General features: G+C 34.3%; 1 protein-coding gene across 1 annotated transcript; it reads left to right on the top strand.

Moving 5' to 3' along the window:
• The first annotated feature begins 11,462 nt into the window (after nucleotides 1–11,462).
• On the top strand, nucleotides 11,463–21,213 carry LOC123658150 (oxygen-dependent coproporphyrinogen-III oxidase). The gene is made up of 8 exons (XM_045593590.1): nucleotides 11,463–11,642; nucleotides 14,229–14,457; nucleotides 16,109–16,266; nucleotides 16,567–16,697; nucleotides 17,479–17,605; nucleotides 18,192–18,355; nucleotides 19,266–19,435; nucleotides 20,679–21,213. Exons 1-8 carry the CDS (start codon nucleotides 11,560–11,562, stop codon nucleotides 20,793–20,795), a joined length of 1,179 nt encoding a protein of 392 aa, XP_045449546.1. The 5' UTR covers nucleotides 11,463–11,559; the 3' UTR covers nucleotides 20,796–21,213.
• The last annotated feature ends 639 nt before the right edge of the window (nucleotides 21,214–21,852 follow it).

Below are 21,852 nucleotides of genomic sequence, written 5' to 3'. Positions count from 1 at the left end.
AAATAATTACCATTTCTTATAAGAACTACTTTTAAGATACAATAACATAAAAAATCTAATGTAAATAATTGTGTTTACTCTCAAATAAAAAAAAACCGACTTCAATTACATCAACCAGTTACATCACGTAGGTAGATAAAAAAAAAATAGTAAAGTAAATAAGTGTTATCAAAGATTACTCAAAAAGCAGTTATTAGATTTCGATCAATTTTAAATAGTACTACAAAACAAGCATCAACTTTCGTTTAAAATAAGAATCATCAAAACCGTTATACCCAATGAAAAGTTATGCAGTATAATACAATGAAAGTCGACGAAAAAATAGTCAAGTAAATACGCATTGTTGAATATAACTCAAAAAGCACTTGTCAGGTCTCAATTAAATTTAAATGGAACCACATGACACACACCACTTTTCGATTAAAATAAAAATCATTGAAATCGGTAAACCCAGAATAGAGTAAAGCAAGTTGAGAATATGCGTATTCCTAACGTAAAACACATACTAAAAAAAGTCGAATTGTGAACCTCCTCCTTTTTGAAAGTCGGTTAAAAAGTATTACAAGTGCACAGATTACATACATACACATATTAAGCGCGGCAAATGAATTCAAAATGGCGATGAATCACCAATTGTGTCATCGGATTGATGGCGGTCAATTAAACCGGGCTAATGTCACGAACGCGCCGTTTCACTCAATTACGCGCTAAAACTGTTTATTACGTGCAATATTATTTATCTCTTGATTTAATTATCATAATTAAACGATTTATAATTAATACACTTTGATATATTCGAACAACAATACGAAAACACTAGCTTAGAATTTTGATAGTAGGAATTCTTGCAAATATTCCTAATTGATGCATCAAAGTTTCTCGATAACTTTATTTATATTGTCGTTTAAAATATGCTATTTCTAACGAAGATGGAGAAATGAAAATAGACTACGTTAATTATTAAATCAATACAATCCAGTAGCTACAAATTTTGATGTTTATCCAAAGGGCACCGTATTCAGTTTTAAAATAAGTGATCCGAAGTTGAATTCAAATTATGTTCAGTTTCGTTCAAATGTATTTACAAGTATATAAATCCGGAAAGTAAAAAAAAAAAAACATATTAGAAAAAAATTATAATAACCAATGTACGGAATTGGACATGACAAAGCTACATTATAGACAGCTATTGCCCACGACTTCGACCGCGTTAACTAGTTTTTAAAAAAAAACCCGATTTGAAACATTCTTCATTAGGGCTTCGCTCCTATTGATCTTAGCGTTATAATATTCAGAAACAAATCTTAACAAACAATCACAAAACTGAAAAAAATGTCAATTATAAGGTAATCGAACTTCGAAAACTAACTTGATAATCTATAATTGTGTTTGCAGGCAAACGAAGAAAAACAGACTTCAATTATATCGACAAGTAATAGTCAAGTGGATACGCATTATCAAGGATTACTCCAAAAGTTGTAATCAGATCTTGATGAAATTTAAATGTGACCACATGATAAATATCGACTTTCGATTAAATTAAAAATCATCAAAATCAGTACATCCAGTAAAAAGTTATGCGGATTTTCGAGTTTCCCTCGATTTCTCTGGGATCCCATCATCAGATCCTGGTTTCCTTATCATGGTACCATTCAAGGGATATCTCCTTTCTAATACAAAAAGAATTATCAAAATCGGTTCATAAACAACGGAGTTATCCCCGAACATACATAAATATATATATACCGTCGAATTGAGTAACCTCCTCCTTTTTTTAAAGTCGGTTAATAAGTTTACAAGACGTAAGAACAGCAGTGCGCGTAAAAGGACGTTTATATAAAACTACGTCATAACATTACACTAATATGTCAAAACTAACGTAATAAAGCTAAAAAGTTTGAAGTCGTTTTACGCAAAATTGTGACCTTGTGCTTATTGAGAAACTTTATAGGCAGGCACACATGAAAGGGAAGTAGTAACAACAAACGCAAGAGGAAACGTAGGGTTGGTTTTGTTATTATATTATATATAAAGTCGGCAAAATCGTCAAAATAGTCATCATGTCGGAACGAGCTTATTGACAAGAATTTTAAAATTTTAGATTATTCTCGTGATTATTCATCCTGTTAGAGCTTACTACAAGAAATTACAAAACTTAAGAAAATAATTGTGTTTGCGAACATGTTTACAATGTAAGTACAAGAAAAAATAGTCAAGTAAATACGCATTATTAGCTATACCTCAAAAAGTACTTGGCAGATCTCAATTAAATTTAGATGGGATCACATGACACACCTTTCGATTAAAAAAAATCATCGAAATTGGCCTACCCAGTCAAAAGTTCCGAGGTAACCCAGAAAAAATAATACAATCTTAAAAAAAAACCGAATTGTTCTAGCCGTTCTCCAGTTTTATATTTAGCTATTCATTTTGATTTATATTGTATACTTGCTGCGCCATGCGGTTCGAACCGCGTAATTTCCGATCCCGTGAGACTGTCGGGATGAAGAGTGTATTTATTCTAGTTCCCCAGCTATCTACGTACCACATTAAAATCGGTCCAGTAGTTATTGAATGAAACAGTAACAAGCATGCATCCATTTTCACAAAGTTTCTCATTTATAATATACAATCAGTCACTCAGCCTGTCGAAGTCCACAGCTGGACATAGGCCTCCCCAAGTTCGCACCAGACATCCCGGTTTCCCGCAATCCTCATCCAGCCTACACCGGCAATCTTACGTAGATTTTCGGTAATTATAATATTAGTAGAATAGAAAAATATTTGTGTAATTTTATTAAGAAACAATTCACGGGTACTTTCTGAAGGAAATTTTGTAATCTGACATTTGGGACAAAGCCTCGTGTCACGGAAGACTTGGGAGCATCTGTGCGTTACAGAACGCAATAAGCAACTGTGATTGCATTATTAAAGCCCCTTTGAGATACCTAGATCATATTAGCCACTTGCGAAATTAGCTCTAGCGTTCCGTGAATTACTTATGTGGGTTGGATTAATATGTGATTGGTTTCGAATTTATATAATTATCTATCTATATAATTACACAAGTTATCTGTATGAATAAAAATATATTATCGAAATGTGTGTGACTTCTAAACGACAGGCAAAAAAATGGAGAGTTCGTTTTCTTTTGCTAACCGACTTCAAAATAACGAGAAGGTCCTCAATTCGACTGTATTTTTATGTTTTGTGTATCCTTTTAATGTTTTACTACGTCTGCCGATTTATTAATTTTTTTAATGTTTGAAAGCTGGTATGTGGCTGAGTTTGAAGGCTTGTTATGTGGTCCGTAGAATGGATGATTTAAAAATATTTTACTAAAGTTAATAGCAATCTCCTGACTGATATATTATCGCACAAACTGAACCAGTAATGACTGAGTATAAAATTTTGTGTCACTAACTTGGAACTTAAAAAGCCGACCGATGGCGGGATATCCATCCAACTGCTGGCTTTGAAATACACAGGCCGAAGACGGGCAGCAGCGTCTTCGGTGCGACAAAGCCAGCCCTGCGGTCACCATCCCGCCTGCCCAGCGTGGTGACCATGGGCAACACACGTGAGTTCACGCCATTTTTGGCGCGAACTTGTGGAGGCCTATGTCCAGCAGTGGACTGCGATAGGCTGAAGTGGTGGTGGTGGATGAAATTTTGACATATATATAATTATTTTACAATGTAAATTTAAGATAGGATGGTGGATGTATATTGTAAGAGGGACCATATATGGAATGAATGTTAGAGAGAAAATCAGTATAAATGTTACAATTAAATTTACAACTAACACAAGTAAACATCACCCATTTCTATGGCGAAATAATCGTGTATACTTATAATAAAATCCCGTAGACGATTTCAAAGTTGCCATTAAATAAAATTAAGTTTTTGAGAAAATTTTCCTTAACATCTAGTTGCTCTAAATTATATACCTTTAATAGATACAAATATGTATTTGATTTGAAATTTATCATTATATATTCGAGTACCATTTCGAGTTTTCAATTAAGAAAAAAAAATGAATTTCATTTCCCAATTACTATAACGTCATTGCCTCAAAACTTTCAAATTTTATAGCCAAAAGACAGTAGAAGCCACCTGGGCTCGGCAGAACGTTCATAAAGTAGAAAGTTTCATCAGCCATTCTTAGGAGAAGATTTTAAAATAAATTTATATTTGTAACTAGCTAACTTTCCGCCTGTGGATTCGCTTGGTTTAAAGGATTTAGGCTCTAGGCTCTAGGATTATACCGTAGCATAAAACCGGTTATGGAATTTAAAAAAAAAAACATCTTTATTCAAGTAGGTTTTTCTTTATTCAATAGATAATAAATCCCGCAGTAACTTTTTACCATCAGTCGATTATTGAGTTTAAATCCATTACCAACAAACAAAAAATTAAATTCTTCCTCATTATAATATTAAACATAAAACGAATACAAATCTATTAAAGTTAATTAAAACTTTAATAGTATTTGGTTTACAAATAAATGAATTATTAAACTAATAGCTCTACACATTTTGATAATGCTTATCAGCTTGGTATAAACGATCGTTTTCCTTTTGTAAAAAAGTAACTAAGCATATAAAATTATATATATAATTTATTTATCTTTATATAAAAATGTAACTCACTATTTGATCGTTATTTTTATTTTTTTTATCTAACTCAGTCGACAAACAAGCGTACACCTCACCTGATGGTAAACGATTACCGTAGCCTATAGGCGCCTGTAACACCAGAAACATCGCAAGCGCGTTGCTGACCCTATCCCTAATTTCCCCCAGGAGTACCTCAGTTATTACTTTTAAAATTTTATTTAAAGTTATCTTTTTATTCTTTTTATAATAATAATACTCTATATTGTATATTTGTTATTGTACACCATTAAAATAAAACAACAAAATGATAACATATAATTGTGTTTGCTCGGAAACGAAAAAAAAACCGACTTCAATTACATCGACAAGTACTACAACGTAGGCAAACGAAAAAAAATCACAAACGCACTAGTTGTCCAGTATTATTTTGCTGTCCTAACCTTCTGTAAGGCTGAGTTACTTCCCCAGACGAGCTGTTATAAGGTTAAACAGGAATATGAGAAAATATCTCTGTGTTAGACACAAATTTATACATTATATGACTTTTAGCACAGTTACGAGTATAGAATGGGTCGTTTTCAAAGAAAGTTACGACTTGACAACACTATGTCGTAATAAGAACATCGGAATCGCTGGTTATGTTCACCAGTTTATTCAGCTTGAACCATAACAGGAAATAGCTTTTATCGTAACGCAAGGTTTTTAATATTTATTTTAAAGTTATCGCCAGTAAATAGACACATATACCTCATATGTATATGATATACTGACACGTTGGCGCAGTTAGCAGTAACTGTCTTCCGCTCAGAGTTGTGGGAACAATTCCCGTTTGGAGACTGGGTGTATTTATTGTATATTAGCTGAACAGGCGACAATCTTACCCCCTTTTTTTCGTAAAACTTTGTTTTGACAATAATGAACATAACAAAACAAATTTTGTTTCATTATTTATATGTAGATTATAAAAGTAAACGGCAAGTGGTGTGACATTTTTAATACAAAGGATCTTTAGATTGTTACCGTAAACCGTAAATGTCCGTTTGTTATTTAATTGTAGTATTTATTTACATAAATGTGAAGAACAATGAACGTGTCTTATGAAATGTTAACATATCGCACATTCAACACGATTATGACGTAATTATAAAAGAATCCAATACTTTTACAATTATTGATTTAATAAAAAAAAGATATTCAATCATAAATGTTCCTTCTTTTATAGCACTCTTTATATGTTCTTTTTAACCGACTTCCAAAAAAGGAGGAGGTTCTCAATTCGACTGTTTTTTTTTTATGTATGTTACATCAGAACTTTTGACCGGGTGGACCGGTTTCGACAAATTTTGTTTTAATCGAAAGGTGGTGTGTGTCAATTGGTCCCATTTAAATTTATTCGAGATCTAACAACTACTTTTCGAGTTATATCTAATATTGCGTGTTTACTTGACGCTTTTTTCGTCGACCTACGTTGTATTACTCGTCGATGTAATTGAAGTCGGTTTTTTTCGTTTGCGAGCAAACACAATTATGTAATAAAATAATAAAAAAATGTCTAAAATCGTCTCAGAAACAACAAAAATGTCACGTAGCACGCGCGCATTTGCGCCCAATTTTTTTTTTTTCGCATACATAGAAAAGTGAAGGCCTAATTGTTTTATCCAAACAATTAACAATTTTACATTATCTATAATAATTGTAAGTAGTTAGAAAATAAATTAAACTATTTTTGGTAAAATTAATAACAAACATAAATGATATATTTCTTATAATATTTTTTATATTCTTCCAAATTTATATTAAATATTTTCTCAATTTTTCTTCTTGTTTGTGTTAGATATCAGTGGAAACTAGAATGGTTATCTTGTTACTATTTCTTATTTCTTGTGTTACTTTTTAATACTCAAAGATTAATAACTAAAATAATATACTTTTATTTTTAAATTGACACAACACATGCTAGTTGCGATTATTTCAAATAATATCGAAGGCCGAGTTCGAAAATTCATAGTGGTATGGCGAAAGTTATTATTTTACGCGTTACATACTAATGCGTTATTTTACTATCGAGTTATTTTTAAAATAAATTATGTTTAACTGAGAAACCTCACAGCCTCTCAACAGCCTTTTTCATTGCGTATTGTATTATCGTTTGTATTGTAGTATTTGTTTTCTCTCTCACCTAAACCTTAAGACTTTGGCGAGGGGCGTTAACCTTACATTTTCAATTCAGTGCCAACTGTTACACATCTATGAACTATTGAATAAATACAATACAAAATATATGATGTCTACTGTTTATAACGTAACAAATAGGTCGGGGAAAAAGTCTTTTCGTTATTACTAGTAAAAAGTTGCAATACAATGTTTTTGGTTGTGTCGTTTGTAACTGGCTGGTTTTGATACCATGAAAAGATGACATTTTAAAAATTAAATTAAAAAGTAAAAACAGTTTACCGCCACTTCCTTTGTTTTTCTTTCCGCCAAAATGCGACTCAAGCAAACTCAACGACTCAGACAAAATATTTGAGAATTTTTAAAACGACAATTCATAAATTAACATTATTTGTGAAATCAAAAGAATTCTTTATTCAAGTTGGCTTGAAAAGCAATTTCAAGCCTTCATTTATAGAGTCATGTAAATTATTATTTAATTAATATGAGACTAAGAACCGCTATTTCGGAATGTAAATTCTTTTGAAAAGAATAAGCAAGAAACAAATACCCTTTTAGAAACCATTTATATGGAAAATCTAAGACTACAGAACCGTTTTTTTTTAAATCGATTACGTATAAAACCATTTATCGGTATATCAAAAAGGATTTATAAAGATTACCCGAGATTATCAGAGAATGTTTTACTGTCACGTACGGAGGAGTTTTACGACGGGACCGAGTAAAGAGGATTCTACGCTTTTACTTATTTATTTTCTAGATTCAAAATTGTATCATCGAAATGTACATAGGAACATAACTTCTCGGCCCTACTCGTATTCCGGCGCCAAGTCAGACGATCTTGGGTTGGTCCCTACGTCTAAGTTTACCCGCGCCAGATCTTTGGCAATGGTTGTCCACCAAGTGGCCCGTGGTTTTCCTGTACCCTTTATTGTGTCGAGGGTTGCCAGGACAGTTTGCAGGGCAAGCGACTTTCCACAAAGCAAAGATCGCTTTTTTAAAAGCGCTAATAAGTAAGCATCTACTGAGTGATTTTTAAAAATTAATTTTATTTAGATATGACCTTATTGGCCTGGCCTTTCAAGTAATATGAGATGATGCTATAACACGAATGCACTAAAACGAGTATTAAGGTGGATTCGCGTTTTTAGCTTTACACAAAAATACTCTGAATTATTTCCAAATGTACAGTTAATCTGGTTCAAATGGGAGTTCGGCCGTACACGCAAATTACTAATTGGGGCGGTCAGTGCTGCACTAACAACCTAGCTTTCACCGTCAACTTTGTATGAGTGGAAATGAGAATTAAACATGTGTGAATCTGGTTTCTATATCTATAATAATAACGGTGTGTGGCTAAATGTGTTGCCAAGCGCTGAACATGAGAACGGCTGAATCAATTCTATCGTTTTTTTTTTTTTTTAAGTCTTCTAATCCTATAAGTATAGTGTTCCTATAGAATAAAATTCAAAAAAAAATTGAGCCAAAAACCTGAAATTTACAAAAAAGAGTTTGACAGTTCGTCAGACAGGACAGCTTATGACAAGGCAGTCCATATTAACGACATCGGCAATGACTTAATACGGAACATATATGTATTATCAGATTTTCAATTAAAACTCTCGGATCCTAACTTTTCTAATCGCATACAACTTTTTGAACCTGAATTTGCGTGATACAATAATAACGTGGATTAAGCTCCACTCCTTCTCCTACGCGGTGAAAGAGCCTTATGCTCAGCAGCGGGATGTTACAGGCTGAATCATCATCGTCGTTTTATTAACAAGCAGACAAAATATAATAAAAAAATATTAAGAGCCTTTTGGTTTTTCAGTCAGTTACAATTTTATTGAATGTACCTATATAAATAAAAATGATGATCATTAATTGGTCGCCATGTACAAAAATACCCACAAGCACAATACACGAAATACAATTATGAACGTTATTGTCAGAAAACAAACAAATGTAAATATTTAACGATTTATTTGTTAAGTTATTTTTACTATCGTCATAACTACTTCCCAGTGTGAGCCGATTGTGATAAGGTCACTGTTGTTTTGATGTTTGTGTTAATAATTTTCAATACAAAATATTAATACAAAATTAAATATCTTTTTTTTTTAATTTTGTCTGCAACCGAAAACGCAAAAGTTGTACACCGTACATCTTAGTTGTACTTATAATCTATACTAATATTATATAAAGTTAAAGAGTTTGTTTGTTTGTTTGAACGCGCTAATCTCAGGAACTACTGGTCCGATTTGAAAAATTCTTTCAGTGTCAGATAGCCCATTTATCGAGAAAGGCTAAGGCTATATATCATTACGCTGAGATCAATAGGAGCGAAGCATCAATGAAGAATGTTTTCTTCAATTAACTATTCAACGCGGACGAAGTCGCGGGCAGTAGCTAGTAATAAATTTAAAAATCACTTATTTATACAATAACATATATTTAAAATCGAAATAATAGTTTAATTATTTTAACTGGAAAGAATTTTTAAACGGTATTTTAACTACGCTATTGACCTACAAATTCGATTACAACATAGCAAAAGGTCAGAGTATAGTTTTTTTCGTCGTAAACAACCATTTTTGTATTTCGAATGAATGTAAATCGTGATTATAAATAACGCATAAATCTATGTCCTATGTCTATGTCCCTTAATTAAAATGGAATTTAAAAAAATGCCATAATATTAAAAAAACGCGGGCTTTATAAATTAATGTCTTTGCTTGGAACGACCAAATATTTCCATTTATTTTAATAATTAGTTGGTAAACAATCCAATATAATTAAATTTTGAAGCTTCCATTGTCTGTCCTGCAAAGACTATTTTTCCTAAATTCACTTAAATTGGTTTCTTTATCTAATTAAGCGGGTAAATATTGGGACAAGTTCGTGAAACCTTTTCTTGTTAACATCAAACGATCTACCGTACTTTCTGAACGAAAAATTTTCTCTACAAAGGGAATGGTACAATAGGGTAAACAATTTAATATCCACAGATAGATAATAGAAAAAAGATATTAAGAAGGTTCAATATACTTTTTATTATATACAGCCTTCTTAGAATACCTGTCTTATACAAAAATTCATGACAATATTTGCAACTGGCTCTGTCAACCCTTCGTGAAGCAATTTTTCAACAGAAACCTTGACCTACTTCATCTAATGGATTTTAGAGACAACCTAATTACTTAGGTTATGCTCGCGCTAACTAATTACTCTGTATGGGAAGAAAATACTTTATACTAATTATTATAGTAATTTCAAAGTCAAAGTCAAAAAGTTCATTGTTGTCACTTATATTTTGACAAAGTTTATCTGATTAAACCCTTTTTTTTTATTTAAAACATTGTCAGCAAACCAGAAAACTTTTGCTAATTTTATATAAAGTTCAAACGATTATATATTAGAAAAAAAAAATTGTGATTCAGAAAAGGGTTTTCGTATATCGAGTGCAGCTTTTATCTTATCTTTTATCGGTTCAATATCAACGCAATTCTGCCACCTACAAGGCCTCGGCTATACGTATCGACGGACTCAGCTCTTGATTCACATGAAACATTAGAAATAGGCGAGCGAGCGTACTCGCCTCTTACTACCGATGGGCGAGTTAAGCAGATTATGTTTACTGCGCTAATAGATGACATGGCCAAGGGCATGCTGACGTCAGCCTGATAGAACGGAACTACGTTTTATCACTCCTCACTGGCGAAACGAATAGTCCTACTCGATTGTATCGCAGTACGACGATAAAAATATTGGCGTGGCGATAGTAAACACGACGAATGTTTTGGTTTGTGAGGAAGTCGTGTCAACGGACCGTAGTTTACACAACACGGAGCACGCGAGTCGGAGGCGAACGATCTGCGACGAGCGTTAGAAAAATACGCCACCACCCGTGCCGGTCCCCACCACCGCCTAGCTGCGGACCGCAGGCCTGCCCACTACGCCTCACTGCCTGCGGAAACTCGGCCCGCAGCGCGCCACTTACCTTTTTAATCTGAAAGTGGTCCGGACGCAGCGTCTCCTGGATCTCCTGCTCGGTCCCGCGCGGCGCCGCCTGCACGGAACTGCGGAACCCGTCCAGCACCCCCTTGAAAGTGAACTTCTTCATCGCGAATCACGTATCGCGCGGATCCTTTGTCCGAAGGCCGCTCGCGCCGGCCCCGGCTACATCACAGCCGTCCGCCGCGGACAGCGAGCCGGTTTTGGCAACTCTGAGGTCGGTCTCTCGCGCGCTGATGTCGCGCCACTGCGCAGGGCCGTCCGGGCGCCGCCGACGCCGACACGCGCCCGCCACGCCGACAATCGACGGGAACTAGGCGAGGCACCGCCTCCGGAATGTACGGCAATGCGGTCTGCCGCCGGATCGATACCGGGGAGCGGCGACACACGCGCACTCGGGCCGACACGCGCCACACACACTGTCACGATTCGCAAGGGCCGTCGCCGACTGGCCGGAAAGAGCGCGACGAGGCCGATCGATCCCACCGCACGTGCTACGGAAAGAGATGAACGCATATAGCGCATGCAGGTTCCTAGGCACGTCTGCGGACGAAATTTTCACAGCTGATAGGCTCCTCGTACTGTGGTCGCCAGGTGGCGCTCATCGCAAAAACAAAAGTGCATTTATCACATTTGTCAAACTAACGTCATACTGGCACTTGCGCATCGCGACAGGAGCGTGTTGCCGAACTGTCAAAATATAACTAGAAACTAAACTTCCTTATTGGAATTTCACAGTAAAATAAGCGAAAATGTCGTTCAAAGTGGCAATAAGAAGTTTTAAAACATTAAGCTACGTGGGGAGCTATAAAAAGATGAGAGATCGGCCGCTAAGGTGAGTTTTGCTTTAAGGAGTTCTTCTTTTGCAATACCCAAGTAGGTAATGAGGTACTATTCCGGTGATGTAAACATTCATTAAACGAGTTTTGTCAATTTGTTTTGAGTTCAAGAGTTATCAGATTTCATTCCAGTTATAGAGTAGGATATTATAAATTCAAATTCAAATTCAAAATTCAAATTCAAATTCAAATTCAAATTCAAAATATTTTATTCAGCATAAAATTATTACAATTTCTTACTGAACGTCATGAGTCTACTACCAGTTCGGAAAGAAGAAGCCTCTGACCTGAGAAGAACTGGCGGAAGAAACTCAGCGGGACTAATATCATATTTTTTTTTTTTTACAGTAATGTTTTTTTTTTTTTTTTTTTTCCCAAAGCAAATCGAATTGAACAATAATTTTATAAGTTGAAATAGCCTGGAAGCGATCACATCATTCCCAAGGCGTACTGTCTTCTAGAAAATCATTAATCGAATAATATCCTTTACTACACAATCGTTTTTTCACAATTTTTTTAAATTTAGCAATAGAAGCTTTTTGAACGTTTTCTGGGAGCCTGTTGTATAAGCGTATACATTGTCCATAAAAGGAATTACTGACTCGGCGTAAGCGAGTTACAGGCACTGCAAGTTTATGTTTGTTCCTAGTATTAATGCTATGCATGTCGCAATTCCTGGGAAATTCGTGTATATTTTTATGAACATACATAACATTTTCGTACACATATTGAGAAGCAACAGTCAATATTTTTATTTCTTTAAACTTATCTCTTAATGATACTCTAGGGCCTAAACTATAAATTGCACGAATAGCTCTTTTCTGCAGGACAAAAATAGTATTGACAGTAGCTGCATTTCCCCATAATAAGATTCCATATGACATAATGCTATGGAAATAACTAAAATATACTACGCGAGCTGTATCTACGTCAGTAATAAGTCTAATTTTTTTAACCGCGAACGCTGCAGAGCTGAGCCTATTCGCTATCCCCTCAATATGAAGATCCCACCGCAATTTCGAATCTATAGTGATGCCTAGGAATTTAGTGGACTCCACCGGTTTTAACATCTCTCCTCCCAATTCTACACCATTATCAACAAGTTTAACATTAGGTGTCGTGAATTTTATTAATTTTGTTTTTTTTTTATTTAATAATAAATTATTTGAATCAAACCAGTAGACAACCTTTGAGAGAGCATCGTTTACATCGTCGTATATAAGTAAATTACGTTTCACCTTAAAAATAAGTGAAGTGTCATCAGCGAACAATACTATCTCATGCTTGTCCTGTACAAAAAATGGCAAATCATTTATGTAAATAAGGAAGAGAAATGGGCCAAGGATAGAGCCCTGTGGAACCCCCATATCCAGAGGAGCCCCAGGAGATCTCTTACCATTTATATCAACCCTCTGTATTCTATTATTCAAATAGGAATTCAGGAGGTCGAGTGCCTTATCTCTAATCCCATAATGATGCAGTTTCCTGATCAACGTCTCATGGTGCACACAATCAAAGGCCTTGGATAAGTCACAGAATATCCCAAGAGCATCCTGCGACCTCTCCCATGCCTCAAAAATATTTTTAATTAGCTCAACACTAGCATCTGTTGTGGAGCGACCTTTTGTAAAACCAAACTGTTTCTTATGTAGTAGATTGTGTGCATTAAAATGCGATAACATTTGCCCGAGGATGATTTTTTCAAAAATTTTACTAAATGTTGGGAGTACTGAAATATACAGTATTACAGTATATAATATATAGTATTTCGATATTGTTTTAGTAAGTATAGTTTAAGCTTATCAACTGTCAAGTATTATTTATCACGATAGATAAACTGGCGATGGAATTTCGAAACTTCCCAATAAGTACTTTCATATTAACAAATTATTTTACATATTACAAGTCATAGTGTACATTATACAACAACGCCTATAGTTTTCCACTAAGAATTATAAAGCAATTATAATAATATTAATAAATTAGACACATTTTCATAAAAATTAATTTGTTACTGACAGTAATGATTAACTAGAAAGTAAACAAAAATATATGCGATAATAACATTCCTTAACACAAAAATTAGGCTTGTAAAACATTATTCTTTGAGTGATTTCATTGTTATTTTAACTCGTACTTTAAACCTCCTTAATGACTAAAGGTCCTTGACTGACAGCTGGACACATGCAACCAGGACATATAGACTATAAAAATACAATGTAAAACATATATGTGTATAATATGTAGGTGAAATTATTATATACAAAACTTTCTTGTAAGAAAACTATCAAGTTTTTTTTTTTTTTATAAAATAAAGTAATGAGTGTTTGTTTTTAAGGTGTTTAATTTTAATTATTTTAATTTAATTATGTGTTTTGAGTATCTAAATGATAAATTACTAGCTGGTCCAACAGACTTTGTCCTGTCTTGAAAAATATTAAATGCATAAACTTCAAAAGAAAATTAGATTCATACTAACCTAATAGTCGATTTTGGATTAGTGCAAATACAAACACCATGACATGAGATTTTTATATATTAGATTGAGTCAAAATGTTTTAAATAAACACTTTTAATTGTAGATTCTACTGTGCTACAATATTGGGGGCAGGCTATGTAGCATACAATGAATTCAAAAAGAATAAGGCCGAGATGAAAGAGATAATGCAGCTCAAGAACTACATGGCAGATCCTATTACACCAGTGAGCCAGCTTCAGAAGAACCAGGATGATATGAAGACGCAGATGGAACTGCTCATCATGAGGATACAAGCTGAATTCTGTAGAGCTTTGGAGAAAGAGGAAGATGAGGTTCAAATTTTAATTATATTATTGTGTTTATCCTCAAATAAAAAAACAGACTTCAATTTACAATGTGGTAGTATTGTAAGTAGTGTTGTAATAAGAACATCATCAACTTGGACTGGCAAATTCTAGTAAATATGTATCATTAGGGACTATATAAAAAAACGACTCGACACTCACACACTAAAAAGTTATGTGGAAATAACTATGAAAAAAAAGGTGTGTGTGTACTTATGTACGCAATTAAGAAGTTATACTTCATTGGCTAGCTAACTTCACGTTGCTAACTTCTTCTTCATTGACTAGCTAACTTCAAGGTGTTGTTTTTTTTTGTGACGGTGTGCGCTCGCATTGTAAAAATTTACTTTCATCATTTTTCCCAACGCAAAAGAAGTATACCTTCAGAAATATATTCGTACAGTTGGTTGGCCTCTTGTCCTCCTCCTGTTTTAAAAGTTATTAAAAAAATACACAAAGTATAGATTTATTTGTGTGGTCACCTACACTTCAGCCTGTAATATCCCACTACTGGGCATAGGCCTCTTTCCCCATGTAGGAGAAGGATCAGAGCTTAATCCACCACGCTGCTCCAATGCGGGTTGGCGGATATATTCCCTACTATGAGTAACGATCGCTATCAGGTGTACATGATAACAACCGGGACCGACGGCTTAACGTGCTCTCCGAGGCACAGTGGCGAGACCCACAAGGACTGCCTGTGGTCACCTAGAAAAATTATAATATTTTTATGATGATACATAATTTTTCTAATCTACTGTATTTTATTTATATCAGACATATTTAGTCTCTATATTTTCAAGTTTTAAATGAGTTTTGAGTTTGTAAATAAGTGACAAACAAGCTCCATACCCGAAGTCGTAAGTCAAAGCTTGTTATCTCACCATGGTGTATGCCTTTTCACAAGGGTATCTGATAGGTAACCATAGAATTTAAAAAAAAAGATATTGTTAATAGAGAGTTTATTACAGAATTTTATTTTGTAGGCATGGGAAGATGAGAAAACTGCAGACGATTATGACTTTGACAACGACATATTTTTACCATCACCGGTACGGCTCTGAATATTAATAGTATTAAAAGTTTATTGCTTCAGCCTATAATATCCCACTCCTGGGCATAGGCCTCTTTCCCCATGTAGGAGAAGGATCAGATCCTAATCCACCACATTGCTCCAATGCGGGTTGGCGAATATATCCCTACTATGAGTAACAATCGCTGTCAGGTGTACATAATAACAACTGGGACCGACAGCTTAACGAGGCACGCTAGGGATACCCACAAGCAGTCCTGGATTAGCCTAAAAGCTATTTAAGCAATTGCTTAGGGCATCAAGTTACCTTAATCCGGCACTATACACATATCTTACTTATATACAAATATCAACTCCGAGCGGGCATTGAACCCACGACCGTCAGTGTTTAGGCGCCGCGGACTGCGATAGGCTAAAGTGATAATGACTCATAGTAAGGGACACATCTGCCAACCTGTAGTGGAGCAGCGTGATGAATTAAGCTCCAATCCTTCTCCTCCATGGAGAAAGAGGCTTATGCCCAGCAGTGGGATCTTACAGGCTGAATGCGTTATTTTAATAATTTACTAAATCGAAATATATAAAAGAATTACTAAAATTACTCAGGAAGCGAAATTCAAAGTGGACCGCTGGACGCGTAAAGAGGGGGGCGGTGGCATCACCTGTGTACTGCAAGATGGACGGGTGTTCGAGAAGGCGGGTGTCAATATATCTGTAGTGTCGGGGAAGCTACCACCCCCCGCCGTGCAGCAAATGAAGAGCAGGTAGAGTAGGACATTCTGACTTTTAATATAATCTTGAAATGAATAATATGCTTTAGTATGCTTTTTTTATACAAGTTGATTGACCAGAACTCCCGGGGTATTGGAGGTAGGGTCAACAACGCACTTGTGATGCTTCTGGTTTGTAGGCGTCTATAAGCTATGGTAATCGCATGACATCTGGTGAGGCGTACGCTTGTTTCCCGATTTAGTTTTATAAAAAAAAAAAAAAAACGCGAGGTTCCCCTTACTTAACTGGAACTGCCTCAACTTATAATTAAAATGGAGTATCTTCTACATTAGAGGTAAAAACTTCGAGAGCAAAGAGTTGCCGTTCTTCGCGGCGGGCGTCAGTGCCGTCATACACCCGCGCAACCCCATGGTGCCCACCATACACTTCAACTACCGCTACTTCGAAGTTAAGGACAAAAATGGTAAGACATACGTGCGGGTAAGACTCTTGAAGCTCGTGAAAGTTGTAATTTTTAGTGCAATAGTCGATTATTCTCATTAATTGTGACGATTTTTTTTTAGAAGTTAAACTTCTTTAGACGCTTGAGGATAATTTTTTTACGGATGAAACGGCAACGTTTTTGTCAATGGCGCTAATAATATAAACGAGACTTAGAAATTAGTTTACCAAAGAAGTTACACTTCGGACATGTGTACTTTGTACGCACGCACTTTTTTTGTATAATTTAACGTTAATTACTATTTTTTGTGATTTTTTTGCTTCAAATATTATATAACAATTAAAAAATATAAAGTTTTAGTCTGTACAAAAGTCTTGGTTTTAAATATCTGTGCATTTTTGAATATCATATCAAAAATTGACCGTTCCAGCGGGGATCGAACCTGCGCCTCCGACTGACCGTGTCGGCGCTCTAGCCAATTAAGCTATGGAACGATGTACCCGCTAGATCGAAATTTTCGATATGATGATTTTATATTCGGTTTAAGCGAACCGTGGCGCCGTGGCGTATAGTGAGTTGGATGACAATAAAATCGTACATATTAAAAATAGCATGGTGTCGTCTCCTGTCAAAGATTTTCTTTGTAATATGAAACTTTGAAAGAAAATAAGCAAAAAAAACCGAATAGTTACGGGTTTCTAATGCCCTTAAAATACTTTTCTCATTAATTTTTCCTGTTTTTCGAAACTTTTTTCCAAAAAAAGTGTTTGTCGAAGTCCCTAAATTTTGTTTTTGACCCTAGAGGTGCACTGGTGGTTCGGAGGTGGAACTGACCTCACGCCCTACTACCTGAACGAAGAGGACGCCTACCACTTCCACCTGACACTTAAACACGCCTGTGATGCCCACGATCCTACCTACTACGAGAGGTGAACTATTGATCAGATATAACCATTATTAAAAAGTTAAGCTTAAAAAAAACTTTTATCCTACTGTTTGTAAGTTAAGCTTAAAAAACTTTTGTTGATATAATTTACTAATTATATCAAATTTTGAAGGTATTTGGAGAAAAAATATTTCTTATTTCACCAGTTATTTTCCATATAACAAGAGATAATATAAAATAACCATAATATACAATTAACGTGTCACAATGTTAGTTAAAATACTCCTCTGAGACGGCTGGACTGACTTTTATGAAATTTCGAGTGCATATATCGGATAGGTCTGAGAATCGACCAACATCTATTTTTCATACCCCAAAGTTATAGGGGGGGGGGGATTAAGAGAGGTAATAACATATATGGCAAAACAACGTTTGCATGGTCAGCTAGTATAAATATAATAAATAAAAATATTAATACAGATAATTGTAGTTATTATGGATCTCGTTTTGACTAAAGCAATGACACACTCAACTGACTAATAAAACAAAACGACAAATATTTAAATTAAATATTTTAATAAAACAAAAGGTCTCATTAATACGTAGTTTATTTAATAAATATTTCTTAGATTCAAGAAATGGTGCGATGACTACTTCACGATCACCCACCGAGGGGAGAGACGGGGTGTGGGGGGGATATTCTTTGATGACATCGACACCCCGGACCAACAGAGTGCCTTTAACTTTGTGACATCTTGCGCTGAGGCGGTTATACCGAGCTACATACCTATTGGTAAATATTGTATTATATTATATTAATAATAAGCTTTATTTCAATGTACATGTTTAACAAATGGTATCAATCACAGAAATTTACTTAAGCTAAGGGCTTAATTGCAAAAAAAGATTGAGTTCAAACTGAACATTCTGCATGGATTATTAGTATAATCTGTGTTAAGGATGACCAGCCAATATTCTAATAATTTTGATTGCTCGCATTAAATCAAAATAACTTTATTCAAATAGTCCCCATGAGCACTTTCGAATCGTCATGTTACAAATTAAAACTTGAAAAATAAATTATTATATTTGTAGAAGTAAAGCTACCACCAATTCGGAATGCAGATTCTGCAGAGAAGAATCGACAAGAAACTCCGCAGTAACTCTTTTGAAAATAATATATAAACTGTGTTTCAGTTCAAAATTAGTTATATCTCGCATGATATCGTCGAGTAATACAACTTAGATTACTACGTTGATAGACCAGTCAAATCAAACTTAAACCGGACCACATGAAAAGCACCAATTTTGGGTTAAAAAAAGAGTCATCAAAATCGGTACACTCAGTAAAAAATTATAAAGTAACACACATTAAAAAAATCGGATATAGAATCTTCTTCGTTTAAGTTGGTTAAAAATTATTTTAAAAAAATCCGGTACATTTTTGCATATAAAAATCGCTTAATATTAAAAAAAAAGCGAGTGTGCTTTAGACCACACGACTGAAGTAAAACTTACGAAACGCAACTCTCTCTCTATCTTCACTAACTTATATCTCTTTCTCAACTTCCGTTCACCGCGCCTGATCACACTTTTCGTAACGCTCTCATCACGCATTCACCAGCTCACTCCCCAAATCAAGCATACGTAAAAAAGTTTTAGTTCAAAAATATTTATGCATATCAATAATATTGTAATTTCAGTAAAAAAACACAAGGACGACGGCTACGGGTACCACGAGAGACAGTGGCAACTACTCCGGCGAGGCAGATACGTTGAGTTCAACCTGATCTATGACCGAGGAACTAAATTCGGCCTACACACCCCGGAGGCCAGATATGAGTCCATACTAATGTCCTTGCCGTTAAATGCTGTAAGTATCATCACGTTATTCAACTTCACGGATACAGGTTTAGAAGGTGTTCGACTCTTAACTGCGTTCCGTTTTACTCTTAAAGGGTTCTGTAGGTGTAATAAATTTCGTTTCATATGAAAGAAATATTCCTGACCTATTTTTCAATTTTACTTTGCTTAAATGGACGAGCTAGTTTGATAGACTCGTTGATGATACCTTACGTGAGCGCGTATTCATTAATTACATGAGCTTTTTTGATCAGTTCAGATTCCTTACGTGAGATTGACGCTGAATACAATAGAGATTGGCGGGAAATAATAAACTGTACTATAGTTATTTTATTTAAAGTAAATAAAATTCAAAGTAAAAACTAAATTATTTTCATAGCCATGAAATTTATTTTAGCGAGCAAAATGAACACACAAAAAAATTTTTTTGAAATATCAGTCATATTTTATATTTTTTGAAGTTGAGGTGAGATTTTCGATTATCCTCCCTCGGTTTCAATGAGACTTGGTGAGATTTCCTTGGAGCCTTTCCCCCACCCATTCTGGAATCTTTAGTTGTATGCGACAGTTAGTTAGATTAATATATCATTTTATAGACGTTTTAAGGGCTAAGAAAAATAGTATTGGACGGTTATACCGAAGTACGTTGCCAGAGAGCTCGTAAGACATAGTAAAATTTAAAAACGGCTGGAATTTTTTTTTTCACGTGGCTTTCGATCCATTATACCTACCGAACCCCCCATATGTAGAAACGCAGGAGTCGAGCAACCTATATATGTATATTTAATGACGACTAAATAATTATACATTTTATTGATTGATAGTTTTGTACTAAACCAAATTATTTTTATTTGGAGAGATCGAAATTTTGTGTCGACACTTGATGCCATTTCTTCTCAGAGGAAATTATATTCTGTATTAATGTTAGCTTCACATTAACTTTAATTTATTAATACAAGAATAAAAGCAATTTATTAATTTCGTTTACATTTTTTTGTTTTTAAATAAATGATTCTTTGCAACTCAAAACCTCATTCTATATTGTTCAGTGTTGCAAGCTTATAATTTTTTCTATAAAAAAGGGAAAAATATTATATGATACTGTAATCGAAACACAATTATTATCACTCGTTAATAATAACAATAAAAAAAACTATGATTTAAAATTAAAAATTTAGTTATAAATAATATATTTTTTAATTTAGTTATAAATAATTTATTTTAAATTATATTTAAACCATTGTTTTTCACAGAAATGGGAATACATGCACGAGCCCAAGGCGAACTCGCCCGAAGAAAAACTTATGAAAGTACTTAAAGAACCGCGGGACTGGCTGAATATTGAAAAAACTAAAAAATCCGCTGCGTAGAATTCTTACAAACATATAAACCTTAAAACCTAACCTATCCTAGTGATAAAGTAAATTACTTATTCAATTTATATTTTAAATATATCTTAAGTGAATTAGTCAAATTATTATATCATGAATTGATTGTCCATTCGCTAATTTTTTGACAATACTGCAGACGTATATAAGCTACGGTAATTGCTTACCATCAGGTGAGCCGTACGCTACTTGCCGACCTAGTTGTATAAAAAAATGATCAAGGAAATTAAAAACCTAGTTAAAAGGGGGAGGGGTTAAAGATGTGTTAATATTGTAACCGTCAATTACTATTATGCTTAGTAGTAACTCAGTTTGATACTTGAAAATAATAAAATGATGTTAGTGTTAGTTTTATGATGCAGCTCTCTTAAAGAACCAGTAAATTATGTCAAATGTAAAATTTTGTACTTTATTTTGGATTTAATACAAACATCAGTTAATAAATTATTATAAAATGTGCTACTTATCATGTCGATTTCAACAACAAAATCTGTCAATTCATGAACTTAATACGAGCATTGTACTGATAATATGTATAAGATATAAGTAATTGACTTTAATTCTAGGATGTTGTTATGATAACCTCATTGTTATATTGTTTATAAAGTGTCATATTGTGCACATATCCTATGGATATACTGTATTACCCGTAAAATATAGCACTCGAACATCTTGCTCGGTGAATGGTTGTAAAAAGAATATTTTTTGAAGTATATTACTTATTAAATTATTTATTGTTCCGAATTATTGTTTCAATTAAACTTCGTTTTTACTTAAGTACCCCCAAATCAGTAACAAAGAAGTGTTGGTTAATGGTTTCGATCTTTCTATACAATACCTACCAATTAGAAAAATAGCACTAAGAGTCGTTCCACGTGAAGCAATTCAGAGTCGCACCACGAAACGTCGCCGCAGTGGTAATCACATAATGCATATGCACGTATTGCATTGTAATATTTTTACAGAACTACAGCCGTGAAAAAAAAAGGATTGGCTCAACCGAGATTGGCTATATTAACAAAGTAGGAAAAGATATGTA

This window comes from Melitaea cinxia, chromosome 12 (assembly GCF_905220565.1).
Source record: "Melitaea cinxia chromosome 12, ilMelCinx1.1, whole genome shotgun sequence".
Lineage (NCBI taxonomy): Eukaryota > Metazoa > Arthropoda > Insecta > Lepidoptera > Nymphalidae > Melitaea > Melitaea cinxia.
Note: the sequence above shows the minus strand (reverse complement) of the source record. Positions and strands in the feature narration are given on the sequence as shown.

Coding starts and splice junctions, on each gene's coding strand:
- LOC123658150 (XM_045593590.1), top strand. CDS start 11,560: ATGTCGTTCAAAGTGGCAATAAGAAGTTTTAAAACATTAAGCTACGTG. Junction 16,698..17,478: donor CGAAGTTAAGGACAAAAATG/GTAAGACATACG, acceptor TTTTGACCCTAG/AGGTGCACTGGTGGTTCGGA. Junction 19,436..20,678: donor TGTCCTTGCCGTTAAATGCT/GTAAGTATCATC, acceptor TGTTTTTCACAG/AAATGGGAATACATGCACGA.